General features: G+C 34.7%; 1 protein-coding gene across 1 annotated transcript in view; it reads right to left on the reverse strand.

Annotated features, from left to right (window-relative positions):
* Positions 1-18,273, reverse strand: part of CEP85L (centrosomal protein 85 like) — a 173,849-nt gene that overhangs the window by 50,484 nt on the left and 105,092 nt on the right. Inside the window, exon 5 of the mRNA XM_034990392.1 lies at positions 12,514-12,631. Coding sequence (XP_034846283.1) covers positions 12,514-12,631 — 118 coding nt within the window. The remainder of the gene's footprint in view (positions 1-12,513; positions 12,632-18,273) is intronic.

An 18,273-nucleotide genomic window follows, 5' to 3' on the forward strand; every position in this document is an offset into this window, starting at 1 on the left:
AGAGTTTTATTACTTATATACATCTTGTACATATTTTATTATATGTCTACTTATTTCATTTTTTGGAGTGCTAATGTAAATGGCAGTGTGTTTTTAATTTCAGATTTCACTTGTTCATTGCTGGTATATAGGGAAAGAACTTTCATATATTAACCTTGTCCCTTGCAGCCTTGCTATAATTGCTTATTAGTTTCAGGAGTTGTTGTTTTTGTTTTGTTTGGTCTGTTTTCAGTGATTTTCTATACAGGGGATCATGTCATCTGTGAACAAAAACTCTTTCTTTTTTCCCAACTGGCATACATTTTATTTCCTTCTCTTGTCTTACTGCATTCTCTAGCCACTTTGAAAGACAGTTTGGCAGTGAGTTAAAAACTAAAAATACTCTTACCATATGATCTAGCAATTGTGTTCCTTGGTATTTACCCAAATGAACAGAAAGCATGCTACACAAAAAGCTTCACATGGAAGTTTATAGCAGCTTTATTCATATTTGCCAAAACTTGAAAATAACTAAAATTTCCTTCAGTAGGTGAAAAGATAAACTGTGGTACATCCAGATAATGGAATATTATTCAGCACCAAAAAGACATAAGCTATCAATATGTGAAAAGACACAGAGGAGGGGCGCCTGGGTGGCTCAGTTGGTTAAGCATCTGCCTATGGCTAGGTCATGCTGGGATTGAGCCCTGCATCGAGCTCCCTGCTCAGCAAGGGAGTCTGCTTCTCCTTCTCCCTTTGCCCCTCCCCCTCCATTCATGCTCGGTCTCTTACTTTCTCTCTCAAATAAAATCTTACCAAAAAAAAAAAAAAAAAGACATAGAGGAAATTTAAATGTATATTATGAAGTGAAAGAAGCCATCATGAAAAGCTACATACTGTATGATTCCAACTATATTACATTCTGGAAGAGGCAAAACTATGGAGACAATAAAAAGACTGGTTGTTGCCAGGGGCTAAGAGAGAGGAGGGAATGAACAGGCAGACCACAGATTTTTAGGGTAGTGAAACTATTCTGTATGATACTACAATGATGGATATAGGTCATTATACATTTGTCCAAACTCATAGAATTGTAACACCAAGTGTGAACCTTAATGTGAACTATGGCCTTTGAGTGATAATGATGTGTCAATATAGGTTCAATAGTAACAAAAATACCCTGTGATACAGGATGTCAACAGTGAAGAAGGCTGTAGATGTGTGGCGGCATAGAATATATGAGAACTCTCTGTTCATTCTGCTCAAATCTGCTGTGAACCTAAAACTGCTCTAAAATATAAAATTTATTAATTTTACAAATAAGTTAATACAGCTGTTTCTAGGACAATGAAATATACACATTTCTGGAAAACCATTCAAAAATCAAGCACTAAAAATAGGAGGGCTTAAAGGAAAAGTAAAGACAAGAATAGTCCACTCAAAGCCTATGCAACTTAAACCAGATTACTAATCAAAACAGTAACTGAGGAGAAGAGCTCAACATTTTGGGCAGGCAGTCACAGTTAATATTAAACAACCACATGCACAGAAACTGTCAAAATGCTGGTGTCACTTTAATTAGAGCAGGTCTGGTGGGTGTTGAGATGATATAGGTAGAGCTCTGCAATACAGGGACTACCATTCAGGTGGGTAGGAGGCAACACAACCTGCCATGAACCCAAACCACTAAAAGGGGAGTCCATTTCTCAAGGCAGTACAGTGCTCAGAGTTTTCTGAAAATGCAGCTCAAAGAGCCTTCTGCTGCCAGTGCAGTAGGTGAGCCTAGGCCTTTTTGGCAGCCTGCCAAAGATTCTAATTTAACTCCCACTATTCTAACTCCCCTGGCCTGGAAAGACAAAACAAAACCCACAACCGAACCAGTGAGACTTGAAAACTATCCTGACAACATTCTATCTACCACTTGTGTTTGGGCAAATCTGTACAACAGAAAAGTGTTTCATAGCAAGACATGCTGTAGAACTTGTAGGTGAAATTAAGCAGACAGAGAAAAGTCTGAAGCCAGAACTGCTTTAAGCCTTTAAAGTGCTTTTCCAGGCTCTGAGTGTCCCACAACCACTCAATCTGTGAAGCCTATCTTCCCTTCATTTCTATGACAATACCACCTACCCCTGCTACCCCTTTGCAGGTTATGCTCTTTTACTGCCTTCTAAAATACAGCTAGTCCCCATCTTTACTTCTGGGTCCCATTTTCTTCACTCCCTGGAACCCATGATCATGCCCAAGCTTCAACAACCACTCAGGTGGACTGACAAGTCCTAAATCTCTAATCTCCCCCTTAGACTTACCTATGAATATCAGCCTCATTCTTCACCTCTGTCCCAAATTTACAGTAGAAAAATAAGCTTAACTCATTATTTTTCTCCTCTAAACTTATTCCTGATATAGTCATCTCTATCCTAGTCTTTGACAATATAAACCAATCAATTTTGTCCACCTGAAACTAGGGAATCATTTCTTTAACTCACTGAAGTCATTAAATCAAGCCCATGCTTGGGTCACACAGATGTTTAATAAATATTCTTCCTCTTGTCATGACCAATGTTTTAAAATTCAGGTGTTCATTTAAGTTTTAGACTATTGAGATAGCCTCCTGACTGGTTTCTGCCTCAATACCGACCTTAAATCCGTTATGCCACTGGGGTAACCAAACTAGGATACTTTGGAGAGTAAAAGAGGGTGCTATTAATCATTATGCTAGTACCTTATGCTAGGCATTAGCTGGAACTGTACCTAAACTTGGGACAAATGGGTCCTTTACGAGCCTTTGCTATAATTGACCCCTGCTTACGTCTTTAACCACATCTCTTACCACTACTCTCCTCTCATATTGCACTTCATCCATACACAATAATTTGTAGTTTTCCAAATGCATTATTTCCTCTCTTGCCTTTGGACCTCTTCACACACAATATACTATACCTCAAGCACTTTTACTCTATGTCCTTCACCTGCTAAATTCTTTTACTTCATCAGGTTCTCAGATCAGATATCCCTTCCTATAGGAAGTAAGAGCCAACCTTTGGAAGGCTAGTTTATATGTTCTTAGTAGGGATTCCCATAGCACTATATCCCATTTGAGCACCTCAAACTTACTGCAATTGTCTCTTGTTTATCTGTCTTCCTCATTAGATTGTACACTCTTTGAAGAAAAAACCAACTTTACTCACATTTATATTACTAGTGCCCACATGGTGCCTTATCCATAGTAAACATAAATAAATTTTTGAAGAAATGGTTAGTTTTTTGACACAGTCTCTCTCTGTAGACTTCAAGATCCATGAAAATATTTTTCACTCTTTTGGCCCCAGCATTTACCACATTAGATGTTTAAGTTTTGTTGTACAAGCTCATTTGTAAAGGTGGAACTCATTTATAAAATGCTCATTAAAACCAAAAGACTTAGTAGTAGAAAAAATAGCTGAAGGAAAAACAAATAGAAAAAATTATATAAATGGAAACAGAAAGCATAAAATGTAAAGACGAAAAAAATGATGCATCAGTGAAACTTAATTAAAATAAATATTATTTGATTGGTCTTTCCAAGGTTCACATCTATATTAAAGGAAGGCATCTCTTTCTTTTTCAGTTTTTAACAAAAGGTAAAAGGGACCTTCATATTCTGTTTTTTTTTTTCCCCTCAAGAGGGTCTGTTAACCACAGGTTGCAATTTTGGTATAAGGCATTATAAATACAAATCTCTCTTTGGTTCCAGCAATTCTACTACTAAAACAATCTAGAAAGTGTGAATTTTAGGATAAAGATCTAGTTCTCATTTTCTACCTATGAGATTTACTGATGTTTTTCAGGTCATCTTGATTGTAAGGCTGTTCAGAGTTTTTAATAGGCAAATAGAGTTATTTCTCAAGAATATGTTTTACATCTATAAATTCATAAAAGAATGTTATTTTATTTCAAAAATTTACTTTAACCTCAAATATACAGAATATGAAAAGTATAATTTTCTTTGTTTAATGTGCTATGAAATTAGGATGAATAAGCTATGGGTCCCCAAAATGTGCATATATAAAATGCTGTGCATAGGGGCACCTGGGTAGCTCAGTCAGTTAAGTGTCTGCCTTTGGCTCAGGTCTGATCCCAGGGTCCTGGGATCTAGGCCCACATCGGGCTCTTTGCTCTGCAGGGAGCCCGCTTCTCCCTCTCCTCCCCGCTTGTACTCTCTCACTGTCTCTCCTCCTCTCTCTCTCAAATAAATAAAATCTTTTTTTTTTAATTTTTTTTAAAGATTTTATTTATTTGTCAGAGAGAAAGAGACAGAGAGCACAAGCAGGGAGAACGACAGAGGCAGAGGGAGAAGCAGGCTTCCCGCTGAGCGGGGAGCCCAATGCGGGACTCGATCCCAGGACCCTGGGATCATGACCTGAGCTGAAGGCAGATGCTTAGCCGACTGAGCCACCCAAGCGTCCCTCAAATAAATAAAATCTTAAAAAAGAAATGTTGTGCCTAAAAATAACATTATTCATACAACCAAGGTAAAAATTCCTTTGCTATTATTCTCCACAGAAATTGAAGAAACAACTCTAAAATTTGTGTGGAATCACAAAAGACCCCAAATAGCCAAAGCAATCCTGAGAAGAGCCAAAGCAATCCTGAGAAACAAAGGGAAAAAAAAATTAAAGCCAGAGATATCATGCTTCTGGATTTCAAACTATACTAAAAAGCCATAGTAATAAAAACAGTGTGGTATGGCACAAAAAAGACACATCAACCAATGGAACAGAGCAGAGAGGCCAGAATTAAATCCTGGCATATAAAGTCAACTTATATTTGACAAGAGAGCCAAGAATACCCAATGAGGAAAAGATAGTCTCTTTAACACATGCAGAACAATGAAATTGAGCCCCTATCTCACACCACTCACAAAAATTAACTTGAAATGGATTGAAGACTTAAAAGCTCTGATACCATAAAACTCCTAGAATATATATACATTGGTCTCAGCATTGACTTGCTTTTTGGACATGACACCAAAAGCACAAACAACAAGAGCAAAAATCAACAAAGGAAGTACATCAAACTCAAATGCTTCTGCACAGAAGATCTAGTAATTAACAAAATGGAAAAACAACCTATAGAATAAGAAAATATTTCAGGAAATCATATATCAGAAAAGAATTAACATCCAAAATATGTAAGAACTCAATTTAATAATTAAAAATAAACAGTCCAATTAAAAAATGGGCAAAGGAACTAAATATTTTTCCAAAGACAACATCAAAATGGCTAACAGACACATGGGAAGATGTTCCACATTATTAATCATCAGGAAAATGCAAATCAAAACCACAATGAGTTATACCCTGTCACACCTGTTAATATGACTATCATCAAGAAGACAAGAAATAACAGATGCTGGCAAGGATGTGGTGAAAAAGGAACCCTTAGACAGCACTGGTGGGAATGTAAATTGGTCCAGCCACTATGGACCAATAAAATAGATCTACCATACAATCCAGCAATCCCATTTCTGGGTATATTCCCAAAGGAAATGCAAACAGGATTTTTTTTTTTTTAAATATCTATTTATTTATTTGAGAGAGAGAGAGAGAGAGCACAAGAGGGGGGAGGGTCAGAGGGAGAAACAGACTATCTGCTGAGCTGGGAGCCTGATGCAGGACTCAATCCTGGGACTCCATGATCATGACCTGAGTCGAAGGCAGACGCTTAACCAACTGAGCCACACAGGCACTCCGCAAACAGGATTTTGACAAGATATATATACCCTGCCATGTCTATCACAGCATTATTCATAATAGCTAGACAACCCATATGCCCATCAGTGGATTAAATGATATGGTACATAAACACAATGGAATATTATCCAGCCATGAAAAGGAAGATATCCTACCATTTGTGACGACATGATTGGACCTTAAGTACATTAAGCAATATAAGTCAGAGAGAGAAAGAGAAGTACTGTAGGATATCACTTATATGTAGAATCTAAAAAAGTTAAACCTGTAAAAAGCAGAGAGCAAATCGGTGGTTACCAAAGGATGGGAGGTGGGGAGTTGGAGACCAGAGTGATAGCATACAAGGGTACAAACTTGTAAGGAGTAGTAAATAAGCCACAGAAATTTCATGCACAATATAATGAATATAAACAATAATATACACTATAACTATTTAATGCAATAAATATTATTAGCAAACACTATATAAATGTGTTAAAGTAGCATGCTGTGTACACCTAAATTTACATTACATGTCAAATTTATTCAATAAAAAAAAGCACTATTCACACACCAAAAATTTTTCATTTAAGAAGTATTTTATTATCATATTTGTTGTTCTTTTAAACCCTTGCTGTTTTTCAGCTCTCTGTATCTACTGAAAAAAAGTTCGTCCTATATTTATGATATCCATGTAGTATACGGTTTTCCTTGTATTCTCTTTTATTAATTGACCTTATTTTTTTTTAAAGATTTTATTAATTTATTTGACAGAGAGAGACATAGTGAGAGCAGGAACACAGCATGGGGAGTGGTAGAGGGAGAAGCAGGCTTCCCGCGGAGCAGGGAGCCCGATGTGGGACTCGATCCCAGGACCCCGGGACCATGACCTGAGCCGAAGGCAGACGCTTAACGACTGAGCCACCCAGGCGCCCTGCCCTTATTTTTTGAAGTCTAACTTCTCAACAATATTTTAACTCCCCACATAATTTAAAAATCCTTCAGCAGCCCCCTTTTCCACATCCCTCCAGCTAGCTCTATTTGTCCTTACAGACTGATTTGGAGAGCCCTCTACTGGCCTGATGCTGTGTCAAAAAAACATTTTCTTCAGCTTTCAAATACATATTAAGAATCACACGCTTTTGGTAATATAATAATTGTATAATTCAATCTAACCTATTATTCAGAAAAATAAAGTTACAAGGAGAAACTGCATGGTTCTATAAAACTGTTATCAAAGCAAATTATACTACTTACATAGTACAGAAATAGCACTTCTAAATAACTGTACACTATTAATCTCAGTACCATAAAGCCTTACTATTATGGCATAGAACTAACAGATGAGATCACATTGTAATGAGATATTCTGATGTATTAGTAACTGAAGTATGGTAAGCAAGCTGGAATCTCTGTTAAATGCTTCTGCCTCAAGTAAGTCTGAAGATTAGTTGGTCTTCAATATTTCCTGACTTTAATATACCAATTCCTTTATTTTTTTTTTTAAAGATTTTATTTATTTATTCATGAGAGACAGAGAGAAACAGAGGGAGAAGCAGGCTCCCAAGGAGCGGGAAGCCCGATGCGGGACTCAATCCCAGGACCCTGGGATCATGACCTGAGCCAAAGGCAGACGCTCAACCATCTGAGCCACCCAGGCGCCCCCAATTCCTTTAATATATAAAAATAAGTTTGAAAATATAATGGAGGAAAAAAAAATTCAACTTAAAATGATTTTTTTTAATTCCAGAAATAAAGACAAAAAAAACTTTCACAAATCAAAGTATATACCACCATAAAGTTATTAGTCCTCACTTTTGATCCCAATAAACTGCCAATAGTTTTTAATGTTTTTGAAATAAACAAGCCAAATATTAAGTCTATATAGAAAAACATACAATCAAGTTTTAAGAAAAATTCTTAAAGAGAGTAATATTGGGGAAAGTCACCCTTCGAGCCATATAAATTTTGTTATAAGGCCTTATATACCAGTGTGCCCATTAGACCGTGTTCCCATTAGACTGTACTCTCAGTGGCAAAACCTACCTCATTCACATTTCTATTCCTTGTACCCAGACATTGCCTTACCCACAGTGAACACAAATTTTGAAGGAATGGGTAAATATGTTTACCTATATGGTCTCTCCCTCTGTAGTCTGAGGTTGATGAAGGTAGGAACTATTCTTCAACTTTGTGACCTCATAACTTGACTTAACACATTGTATGTTTAGTAACTATTCTCTTAAATGGGTTCATTAGTGAAGATAGGACTTATTTATAAAATACTCATTAGAAGTAGAGAGACTTCACAGTAGAAAATAATGGATATAGGAAAAAACAGAATGACACAAATAGAAAGAAAATATTATGACAAATTCAGAAAATGTATTTTCAAATCAAATTATAGACAAAAAGCTAATTTCTTTTATATGTAAAGGGCTTATAAAATTAATAAGCAAAAAACCAATACCTAACAGAAAAAAACAAGTGAAGTATCGATATGAAATGACATTTCACAGAAAAGAAATACAAATGGGACTTAAAAATATAAAAAGAAATTCAACATCACTCAGGAGAAAAACATATTAAAACCATATGAAGAAAATAAGAAAGATCTCAAATCAACAACCTAACTTTACAACCTAGGGCTGGAAGGAGAGAAGAAACTAAACCCAAAACTATCAGAAGGAATGAAATAATAAAGATTCAAACAGTGATAAATGAAATAGAGAATATAAAAACAACAGAGAAAATTAATGAAACCAAAATTTGGTTCTCTGAAAAAAATCAACAAAATTGATAAACCTTTACCTAGATGGACTAAGGGGAAAGACCCTAATTACTAAAATCAGAAATGAAAATAATGACATGAACTATCAATTCTACAGACATAAAAAGGCTTATAAGAGTACTGTGAACAATTAACTGTATGCCAACAAATTGGATAAACCAGATGCAATGGACAACTTCCTAAAAACATAAAGCCTTCTTTCAAGACCTGATGGCTTCACTGGTGAATTCTACCAAACATGTAAAAAAAGAACTAACACCAATCCCTTTCAAACTTTTCCAAACACTGAAAGAGAAGAAACTACACTTCCTAAGTCATTCTGTGAAGCCAGCATTATTTTGATACCAAAGCCAGACAAAGACACTACAAGAAAACTACAGACCAATATCTTTGATGCAAAAATCCTCAACACGGTATCAACAAACTGAATTCAGCAGTATATTAAAAGGATTATAATCTATGACCAAGTAGGATTTATTCCTGGAATGCAAGTATGGTTCAGCATATCAAAACTGATCAATGTAATATACCACATTAACAGAATAAAGCAAAAAAACCCCCACAATCATCTCAACTGATATTGAAAAAGTGTATGACAAAATTCAACATCTTTCGGTGATTAAAACACAAAAAAACTAGGAACAAAAGGAAACTACCTCAACATAATAAAAGCTACATAGAAAAAACCCACAGCAAATATTATACTCAATGGTGAAAGACTGAAAGCTTTTCCTCTAAGATCAGGAACTAGTCAAGGATTCCCATTTTCACCACTTCTATTTAACAAAATACTGGAAGTTATAGCCAGAGCAATTAGGCAAGGAAAAGAAATACAAGACATCTAAATTGGAAAGGAAGACATGAAATCATTTCTGTTCAGGTGATATAATCTTGTATGTAGAAAATCTTAAAAATTCCACAAAAAGCCTGTTAGAGCTATTGCATAAATTCAATAAACTATTAGGATACAAAGTCAACACACAAAAGTTTATTGCATTTCTATGCACTAACAATGAACAATCTGAAAAGGAAATTATGAAAACAATCCTATTTACAACAGTATCAAAAAGAATAAAATACTTAGGAATTAACCAAGGAGGTAAAAGACTTGTATAACAAAAAACTACAAAATACTGCTGAAAGAAAGTGAAGACATAAATAAATGGAAACACATCCCACGTTCTTAATATTGTTAAGATGTTAATACTACTCAAAGTGATCTACAGGTTCAATGCAATCCCTATCAAAATCACTTTTTTTTTTTTTTAAGAAAGAGAAAAACCCACCCTAAAATTCATATAGAATCTCAAGGGACCACAAACAGCTTAAACAATCTTAAAAAGAAGAACAAACCCGGGGAACTCATACTTCTGGATTTCAAAACAGTGTGGTACTGGATAACAAAAGACATATATAAACCAATGGAATGGAATCCAGAGCCAAGAAATAAATCCTGGCATACATGGTCAAATGATTTTTAACAAGGTGCCAAAACCATTCAATGTGGAAGTCTTTTCAACAAATAGTGCTGGGAAAACAGGATTATGCACACGCAAAAGAATGGAGCTGCACCCTTACCTAATAACATTAGAAAATTTAGAAAAACATAGAAAAATTAACTAAAAATGATCAAAGACCTAAACATAAGACCTAAAACTATAAAACTCCTCGAAGAAAACATGTGGCAAAAACTTCATGACATTGAATTTGGCAATGAGTTCTTGGATATGACACCAAAGGCACAGGCAATAAAAGAAAAATTAAACAAACTGGACTTGAAAAATTAAAAATTTTATGCATGAAAAGACACTACTAACAGAGAAAATAGCCAATCAATAGAATGGGAAAAAATACTCGCAAATCATATATTTGATAAGGGGTTCATATCTAGAATATACAGAGAATTTTTAAAACTCAACAACAAAAAACAACCAATTCAAAAATGGACAAAGGACTTGAAAAGATATTTTTCCTAAGATATACAAATAGCCAATAAGCCATAAAAAGATGCTCACATCATTAATCATTAAGGAAATGCAAACCAAAACTACAATGAAATACTACCTCATATCTATTGGGATGGCTACTATCAAAAATGAAAAAATAACAAGTGTTGGTGACAATGTGGAGAAGCTAGAACCCTTGTACACCAAAATAGCACAGCCACTGTGGAAAACAGTATGGTGCTTCCTCAAAAAATTAAAAGTAGAATTACTATATGATCCAGCAATTCCACTTCTGGATATATACTCAAAAAAATTGAAAGCAGGGTCTGCAACAGATATTTATACACCTATATTCAAATAAATATAAAAAAGGTTCACAGCAGCATTATTCACTATACCTAATATGTGGAAGCAAATGGGGCACCTGGGTGGCTCAGTCAGTTAAGCATCTGCCTTCAGCTCGGGTCATGATCTCCGGGTCCTGGGATCGGCCCCTGCATTGGGCTCCCCACTCAGAGGGGAGGTCTGCTTTTCCCTCTCCCTCTGTCCTTCCCCCCTGCTCGTGCTCTCTCTCTCAAATAAATAAATAAAATCTTTAAAAAAAAATGTGTAAGCAAACAAAGTGTCTGTCAACAGATGAATGGACAAAACCAAATGTGGTATACACACATAATGGAATATTATTCAGCCTTAAAAAGGAAGGAAATTCTGACACACGCTACGGCATGGATGAACCTTAAGGAAACTATGCTAAGTGAAATAGGCCAGTCACAAAAAGACAAATACTGTATGATTTATTTAACATGAGATTTTAGAGTAATCAAAAGCATAGAGAATGAAAGTAGAACAGTAGCTGCGAGGGGTTGGGAAGGCGAATGGGGTGTTACTGTTTAATGGGTACAAAGTTTTAGTTTTATAAGACATAAAGAGGTATGGAAATGGATGGTGGTGATGGTTGCACAATATTATAAATGTATTCGACACCACTGAACTGTATACTTAAAAATGGTTAAGATGAAAAAAAATGGTTAAGATAGTAGATTTTATATGTATTTTACACAATTTTAAGTTTTTTTAAAAATCATGGAGAACTCCCCACCTTACCCTGTATAAGAGAAGGGCAAAAATCTCAGTTTGATAACACAATAGCAATTTGATAATATCAATAAAAATGACCAACTCATACAACACCTGCAAATTTCACTTGAGAATTTAACTTACAAAAATACTTGCATATGAGCAAAACAGTGTTTATAAAAGGTTATTCTTCACAATATTATTTATAGTAGCCCTAAACTAGAAACAACCCAAATTCAGACTAGTAGGGACAAGATGAATAAATTATGCTATTGCCACAAAACAGGAAATCAATCAGCTATAAAAGCAAAAGGGATGCTATCTTTGTAAAGATATAGAAATAATCACTGTATTTGTTTAACTGAAGTATAGTTGACACACATTACGTTAGTTTCAGGGGTACAAGACTGTGATTCAACAAGTCTGTATGTTATGCTGTGCTCACCACAAGTGTAGCTGCCATCTGTCATACAACACTATTACAGTGCCACTGACTGCATTCCCTATCCTGTACCTTTCATCTCCATGACTTATTCACTCCATAATAGGAAGCCTGTACTTCCCACTCCCCTTCACCTATTCTGCCCATTTCCCCCAGGCAACCATCAGTTTGTTCTCTGTATTTGAGTCTGTTTCTGCTTTTTTAATCACTATATTTTAAATAATTTTATGTAATACAAAGGGAAAAAAGCAAGGTGCTGGATAATGTATATATTTTGATACTCCCCTTTGTGAAGATATGGGGATAAAATACATTTATATCTGCTAGTGATATACATCAATTCTGGAAGGATACACTAGAAACTGATAACAGTAATTCCTTATGTGTGTGGAGAGGGGATATGAACTGGACATTTGGAAAACAGTTCTTGGACATCTTTTACTATGTATATAAATATGAACCATGTGAATGGATTAATTAAAAAGCATCCTAATCTTGCAAGCTAATTATATAATTAACACATGCTTTATTAATAAAACAACTACTACAAAATTCTCTATATCTTACCTGCAAACCAGCCACATAAGAATCTTCGCAGTTTACATAATGTCCTAACATGGCATGTTGTGCCCGTAATTCATTATCCCTTATCCTCTCATGTAGGTGGGTAATTTGTTGCTTCTGCCTGCAAAACATAAATTGAGGTGACATTATAAAGAATATGCTTTTCTAAGGGACTGTTAAAAGCAGAATTTTAAGTATTCTAAAAATCTGATGTAAGAGTTAAAAGTATTATCAACCTTAACATTCATTACAGGGAATTTTTAAAAACCACAGTACAATGAGTTATGTGGACCACAGAAAAAGTTTATAGTGTAGAATACTTCTGACATTTTATAAAATATAATCGTTAGTAGAATACTCTTCTTAGATAGTAACAAAGTCATGTTTTGTTTGCTTTCTTCTTGTTACCTAATATAATAAATGATATGTCCTCAGTTTGGAATGCCTTTACTTTAAAATCCATTATTTTCATTCATACAAATTCTGCTTAACACTTAAATACCCACTGACATTTCTGAGAATCTCACTGTCAGGGATGAAAGGTATTTTCATAAATATAATCTAGCCCAAATGCTATTATTCTATGCCTGCATCTTCTCAACAACATCCTAGAGGTTACACCGTCTACACATAACCATCACCAATGATGGAGAACTCACTTGGTGACAGATTTAGATCTTTGGATAGCTCAGACATTTCACTTTAACATAACTTCATGTTGGAAACAGACACCATGAAGTTCAAATCTTTCCTCAGCAGTTCAGTGCTTACTTTAATCCAGTTATTGAACTTCTGTGTTTATGTATCCTTTATATAGTTGACACTTGAACAATGTGGGGGTTACAGGTACTGACCCCTGACCCCCTGCCCTGCCACACAGTTGAAAATCTGCCTATAATATTTGACTCCCCAAATTTAACTACTAATAACCTACTGCTGACTGGAAGCCTTACCAATAATGTAAACAGTTGATTAACATTTTTGTACACTTTATGTATTATATACTGTATTCTTACAATAAAGCTAGAGAAAATGTTATTAAGAAAATCATAAGGAACAGAAAATACATTTATAGTTCTGCATTTTTTGGAAAAAATCCCCATATAAGTGGACCCATGTAGTTCAAACCTGTGTTGTTCAGGGTCAACTGTATATGAAAACTGCTATGTACCATGCATCAGGTTAAGAGCTTTATATGTATTATTGCTAATCTTCAAAATTTTAATAACAAGTCTCATAATAAGGTTATGAGGAAGAAAGAGCTTTTAAGAAAAAGTATGTGGGTAAACAAATAGCTTGGTATTTTCCAAAATTACTTACAAAGTAGCTTTTGGAGCACATTAGGTTATATGTTTCAGACTGTATCAGAGAGCTTACTCTACTCAGAGCCATTTAATTTTTTAGATACATTATCCTTTAAGAAAATTCACAAAGAAAACATCAAATAGTTAATAAATTAGGAGAGATTAGTCATGACATTTTTCAAATTAAAAGCTTTACAAAGAAAACTAAACTACTTCTTCTGGCCAAGATGTAGTAACAGAAACCAGTTGTGCCCTTCTGGCTGACACAATTACAAAACAGAACAAAATATAGGAAGCAATGACTCCCAAAACACTGGACATCAGTTAATTAGGACCAGAGCCTTCTGGGAGATGGGCAAAAAAAGAGATGAGCTCTATGACTGCCAGGCCCTACTGCTTTAGGCCCCACCCAACACAGGTCAAGAGCCCTGTCCAAGCTGAAGAGACAAAGCTGGGATACTGGAAAAACCATTACATCAAAAACTAATGATGTAATGTATGTTGATTAGCATAACATAATAAAATTTAAAAAAACAAAAAACAAAAAACAAGACAACTAGAGTTCACAGTGCAAAGTCACCCTGACGATTCAGCTGAGTACTAATGAATAAACACAGGAGGAAACTACTTAAAGTGCATATGTGCGGGGTGGTGGTCAACCAAAAAGATTAGAAGGAACAGCGCCTGAGGCTTACTTACATGGGGCCTAGAATTGTGCCTGTTTTCAAATGCCATAGTGGAAAACTTCCTAATTCACAGGGCATCATTTAGCAGTAATTTTCAACAAAGGGCAATTGTGACTGCAGAACAAAGTTCAGGAATACAAAAATATGTGACATCCAAAAAAAGGTAAAATTCATAATGTCTAGTACTTGATCAAAAATTACTAGGCATGCAAAAAAGCAGGAAAATCTAACATAAGAAGAAAAAACCAGTCAACTGAAAGTGAACCAGAACTGGCACAGACAATAGAATCAATAAACAAAGACTCTAAATTGGTTATTATAACTGTTTTCATATGTTCAAAAAACTAGATCGATTATGTTAAGTAAAGACATGGAAAACATAAATATTATCCTGAACGGGATTAAAAGCAGTTTAGAATTTGCAGGAGATTAGTGAATTCGAAGACATAGCAATAAAAACTATCCAAAAAGAAAGAGAGAAAAAAAGGCAAATGAAAAAAACTCAAGCACATCAGTGAGCTGTGGGATTTCTTTGAGACTGAATATACATGTAATTAGAATCCCTAAAGTGGGGAGGGAGGGATAAATATTTTGTAGAAAACTGGCCAATATGTTTCCAAACTTGATGAGAACTATATACCCACAGATCTAAGAAGACCAGAGTACCCCAAAGACAAGTAACATGAAGAAAACTAAACCAAGGAACATCTTAATCAAATGGCTTAACATCGGTGATAAAGAGAAAATCCTAAAAGTAGTCAGAGAACAAAAGATAAACTCATTCAGAGAGAAAAAGGTAAACAAAATAGCAGATGTCTCATCTGAAATAATGCAAACAAGACAGTACTTTAAAGTATTACATTAAAGTATTAAAATTTAAAAGCTATCAATCTAGCGAATTTTTTTACCCAAGGTAAATTTAAAGCAAAATAATAACTATCAACCTAGATCCTTCACCTAATGAAAATATCAAGGACAGAGGTGAAACAGGCTTTTTTGAAAACTTGAAAGCTGAAAGAATCTATCACAGCACACTTCAACTGCAAAAAATGATAAAGGAACACCTCCAGGCAAAAGGAAAATACCAAATGAAAACCTGGATCTACACAAAAGAAAGAAGAGCACCAAAAATGATAACTACATGGACAAATACGTTACTGTTCTTATTATTTAAATCTCTTTAAAAGATAATAGACTGTGTAAAGCAAACAAACACACCAACAAAGCCACAATGTACTGTGGGGTTTATATAGTCTTTGTAGAAGTAAAATGTATGACAAAATAGCTCACAGATTGGGAGAGGAAAACTGGAAGTATATTTTCATAAGATTATTATTATTTTTTTTTTCTGGAATGTATTCTTGACTTGCTCCACATTTCGTAAGATTCTTATGTTGTACATGAAGCAGTACAGTAATACAGTACTGCCTAAGGGTAGACTACTGCACTTTAAAGATGTGTATTATAAACTCTACAGTAACCACTATAATAACTCAATAAAGAGTTATAGTTAATTAAGCCAACAAAGGACATAAAGGGAATTATTCAAAAAAGTACTCAACTAACTCAAGAGAAAAAAAGGGGGAACAAAACAGATGGGACAATTAGAAAACAAACAGCAAGACGGGAGATTTAAACTCGAACATATCAATAATCACAAAATGTAAATGGTCTAAATAACTCCAATTAAAAAGCAGACACTGTCAGAATGGATAAAAAGAAAGATTCAACTATATGCTACCTACAAAAACAAAACAAAACAAAAACCACTTTAAATATAATGACACAGTTCTGCAAACCTTACTCCTAAAACCAGTTAGATCTAGAAGACTTATAATTGCTGATTATTTTCTTTTTTTAAGTGAAGTATAGTTGACATATTAGTTTCAGGTGTGTAACAATGACTGCATATAACATACTGATGTGTATATGTTGTGAAATGATCTCCTCAATAAGCCTAGTTAATATCATCTTATTACATTTCTTGAACATTATTGGTTTATGCAAGTTTTCCATTTCTTTTTGAGTCAATTTTGCTATTCCTTTAAAATTATTCATTTTCTTTTATGTGTTCAGATTTATTGATATGTTTCTAACAATAATTTAAAACCTCTCTCTATATCACTTTTTATTCCTAAAATTTTGAGTCTTTCTCTTTTTTCCTGATTAGTAGAACTAGAGATTTATCCATTTGATTAATTTCTGCCCTTAGTTTTATTATTTCCTTTGTTCTCTTTTATGTTTACTATTCTTTTACTGGCCTTCTTAGGTTAAACATTTAAATCACTGTCTTTCCTCCTTTCCTTCCTTCCTCTTCCCTACTTTTCTTAATAAAAGAAGAAAAAGACATGAGAAATGGTGATAGAGTCGAACGTATTATATTTGCAGTTCTAGTAGAAACAGAAAGAAATACAATATTAGAAGAGATAAAGACCAAGAATTTTCCAAAACTGATGAAAAACATCAAACTGCAATCAAGAAGTACTTCAATCCCCAAGAATACCAAATATGATGAAAATCACACCTAGGCCCATTATAGTAAAACTGCTGAGAACAAATGGAAAAAATGACCAAATCCAAAAAATAATAGAGTGCATTCAATCTGGCAGCAATAAGACTTGTGGATGACTTCTTAAGAGAAACCAGAGACAATGGAATAATATCTTCAGAGTGCTGAAAGAAAATAGCTAACAATCAGAAAGTATGTATCAACCAAAAATATCTTTTACAAACAAAGGTGATATTCACAGTAGACAAGAGATGGAAACAACCTAAATGTTCATCTACCAATAAATGGATAAAGAAAAATATCATATATACATACAATGGACTATTACTCAGTTTAAAAAAACAGAAGAAAATTCTGTCATAGGCTACAACATGGATGAACATTTAAGACATTACACTAGGTGCAATAAGCAGTCATAAAGGGACAAACATTGCATGATTCCACTTTTATGAGGATTTAATGGGGTTTAGGACATGCCACCCCCAAATATGGCACCTTGGCATACTGAGTGTTTTAAGCCACAGGAGTTTAAGAAAATGGCAAAAGCAGAAAGGTCACTGTGACCTCCTCCTCACCCTTGCCCTTCTTCCATAAACAGATCACAAAAATCTCAAGCGGAGGGTGCCTCCCTAAACCCTCTGGTTTAGGGAAAGGTGCATCCCTATCTCTGAAGACTATAGGACACAAAGAAGAATCCTACCAAGCAAACCTTGTTAAATTTCCCCCAGTTTACTATACAATTACCTCATACTCCTTAACCTAGCATATTCCTCCATGACTGTCCATTCTTCAACAAGCCTACTTGGGGTTTTTACTTCCCCAAAGGCTCCTGAGTCACATAAAAAACTTGTATTAAATAAATCTGTATGCTTTTCTATTGTTAATCTGTCTTTGTCAGTTTAATTTCCAGATCCAGCAAAGGAACCCTCAAGGGCCGAGGCCGAGGAAAACATTTTCCTCTCCTACAATACCAAAAAAAAAAAAAAAAAAGTGGTCAAACTTATAGAAGCAGAAAGTAGAATGATGGTTTCCATGGGCTGGAGTAAGGGGAAATGAGTTGTTACTGAATGGGTGAGAATTTCAGTCATGCAAATTGAAAAAGTTCTAGAGATCTAACATAAAAAAAATATGCATAAAGCTAAAACTGTACTGCATATTTAAAGATGTGTTAAGAGGATAGGTTTCATGTTATGTGATTGTTTTCATCAAAGTTAAAAAAAGAAAGAAAGAAAGAAAGAAAGAAAGAAAGAAAGAAAGAAAGAAA

Source organism: Mirounga leonina, unplaced genomic scaffold (assembly GCF_011800145.1).
Source record: "Mirounga leonina isolate KUSES-001 unplaced genomic scaffold, KU_Mleo_1.0 Mir_53, whole genome shotgun sequence".
Lineage (NCBI taxonomy): Eukaryota > Metazoa > Chordata > Mammalia > Carnivora > Phocidae > Mirounga > Mirounga leonina.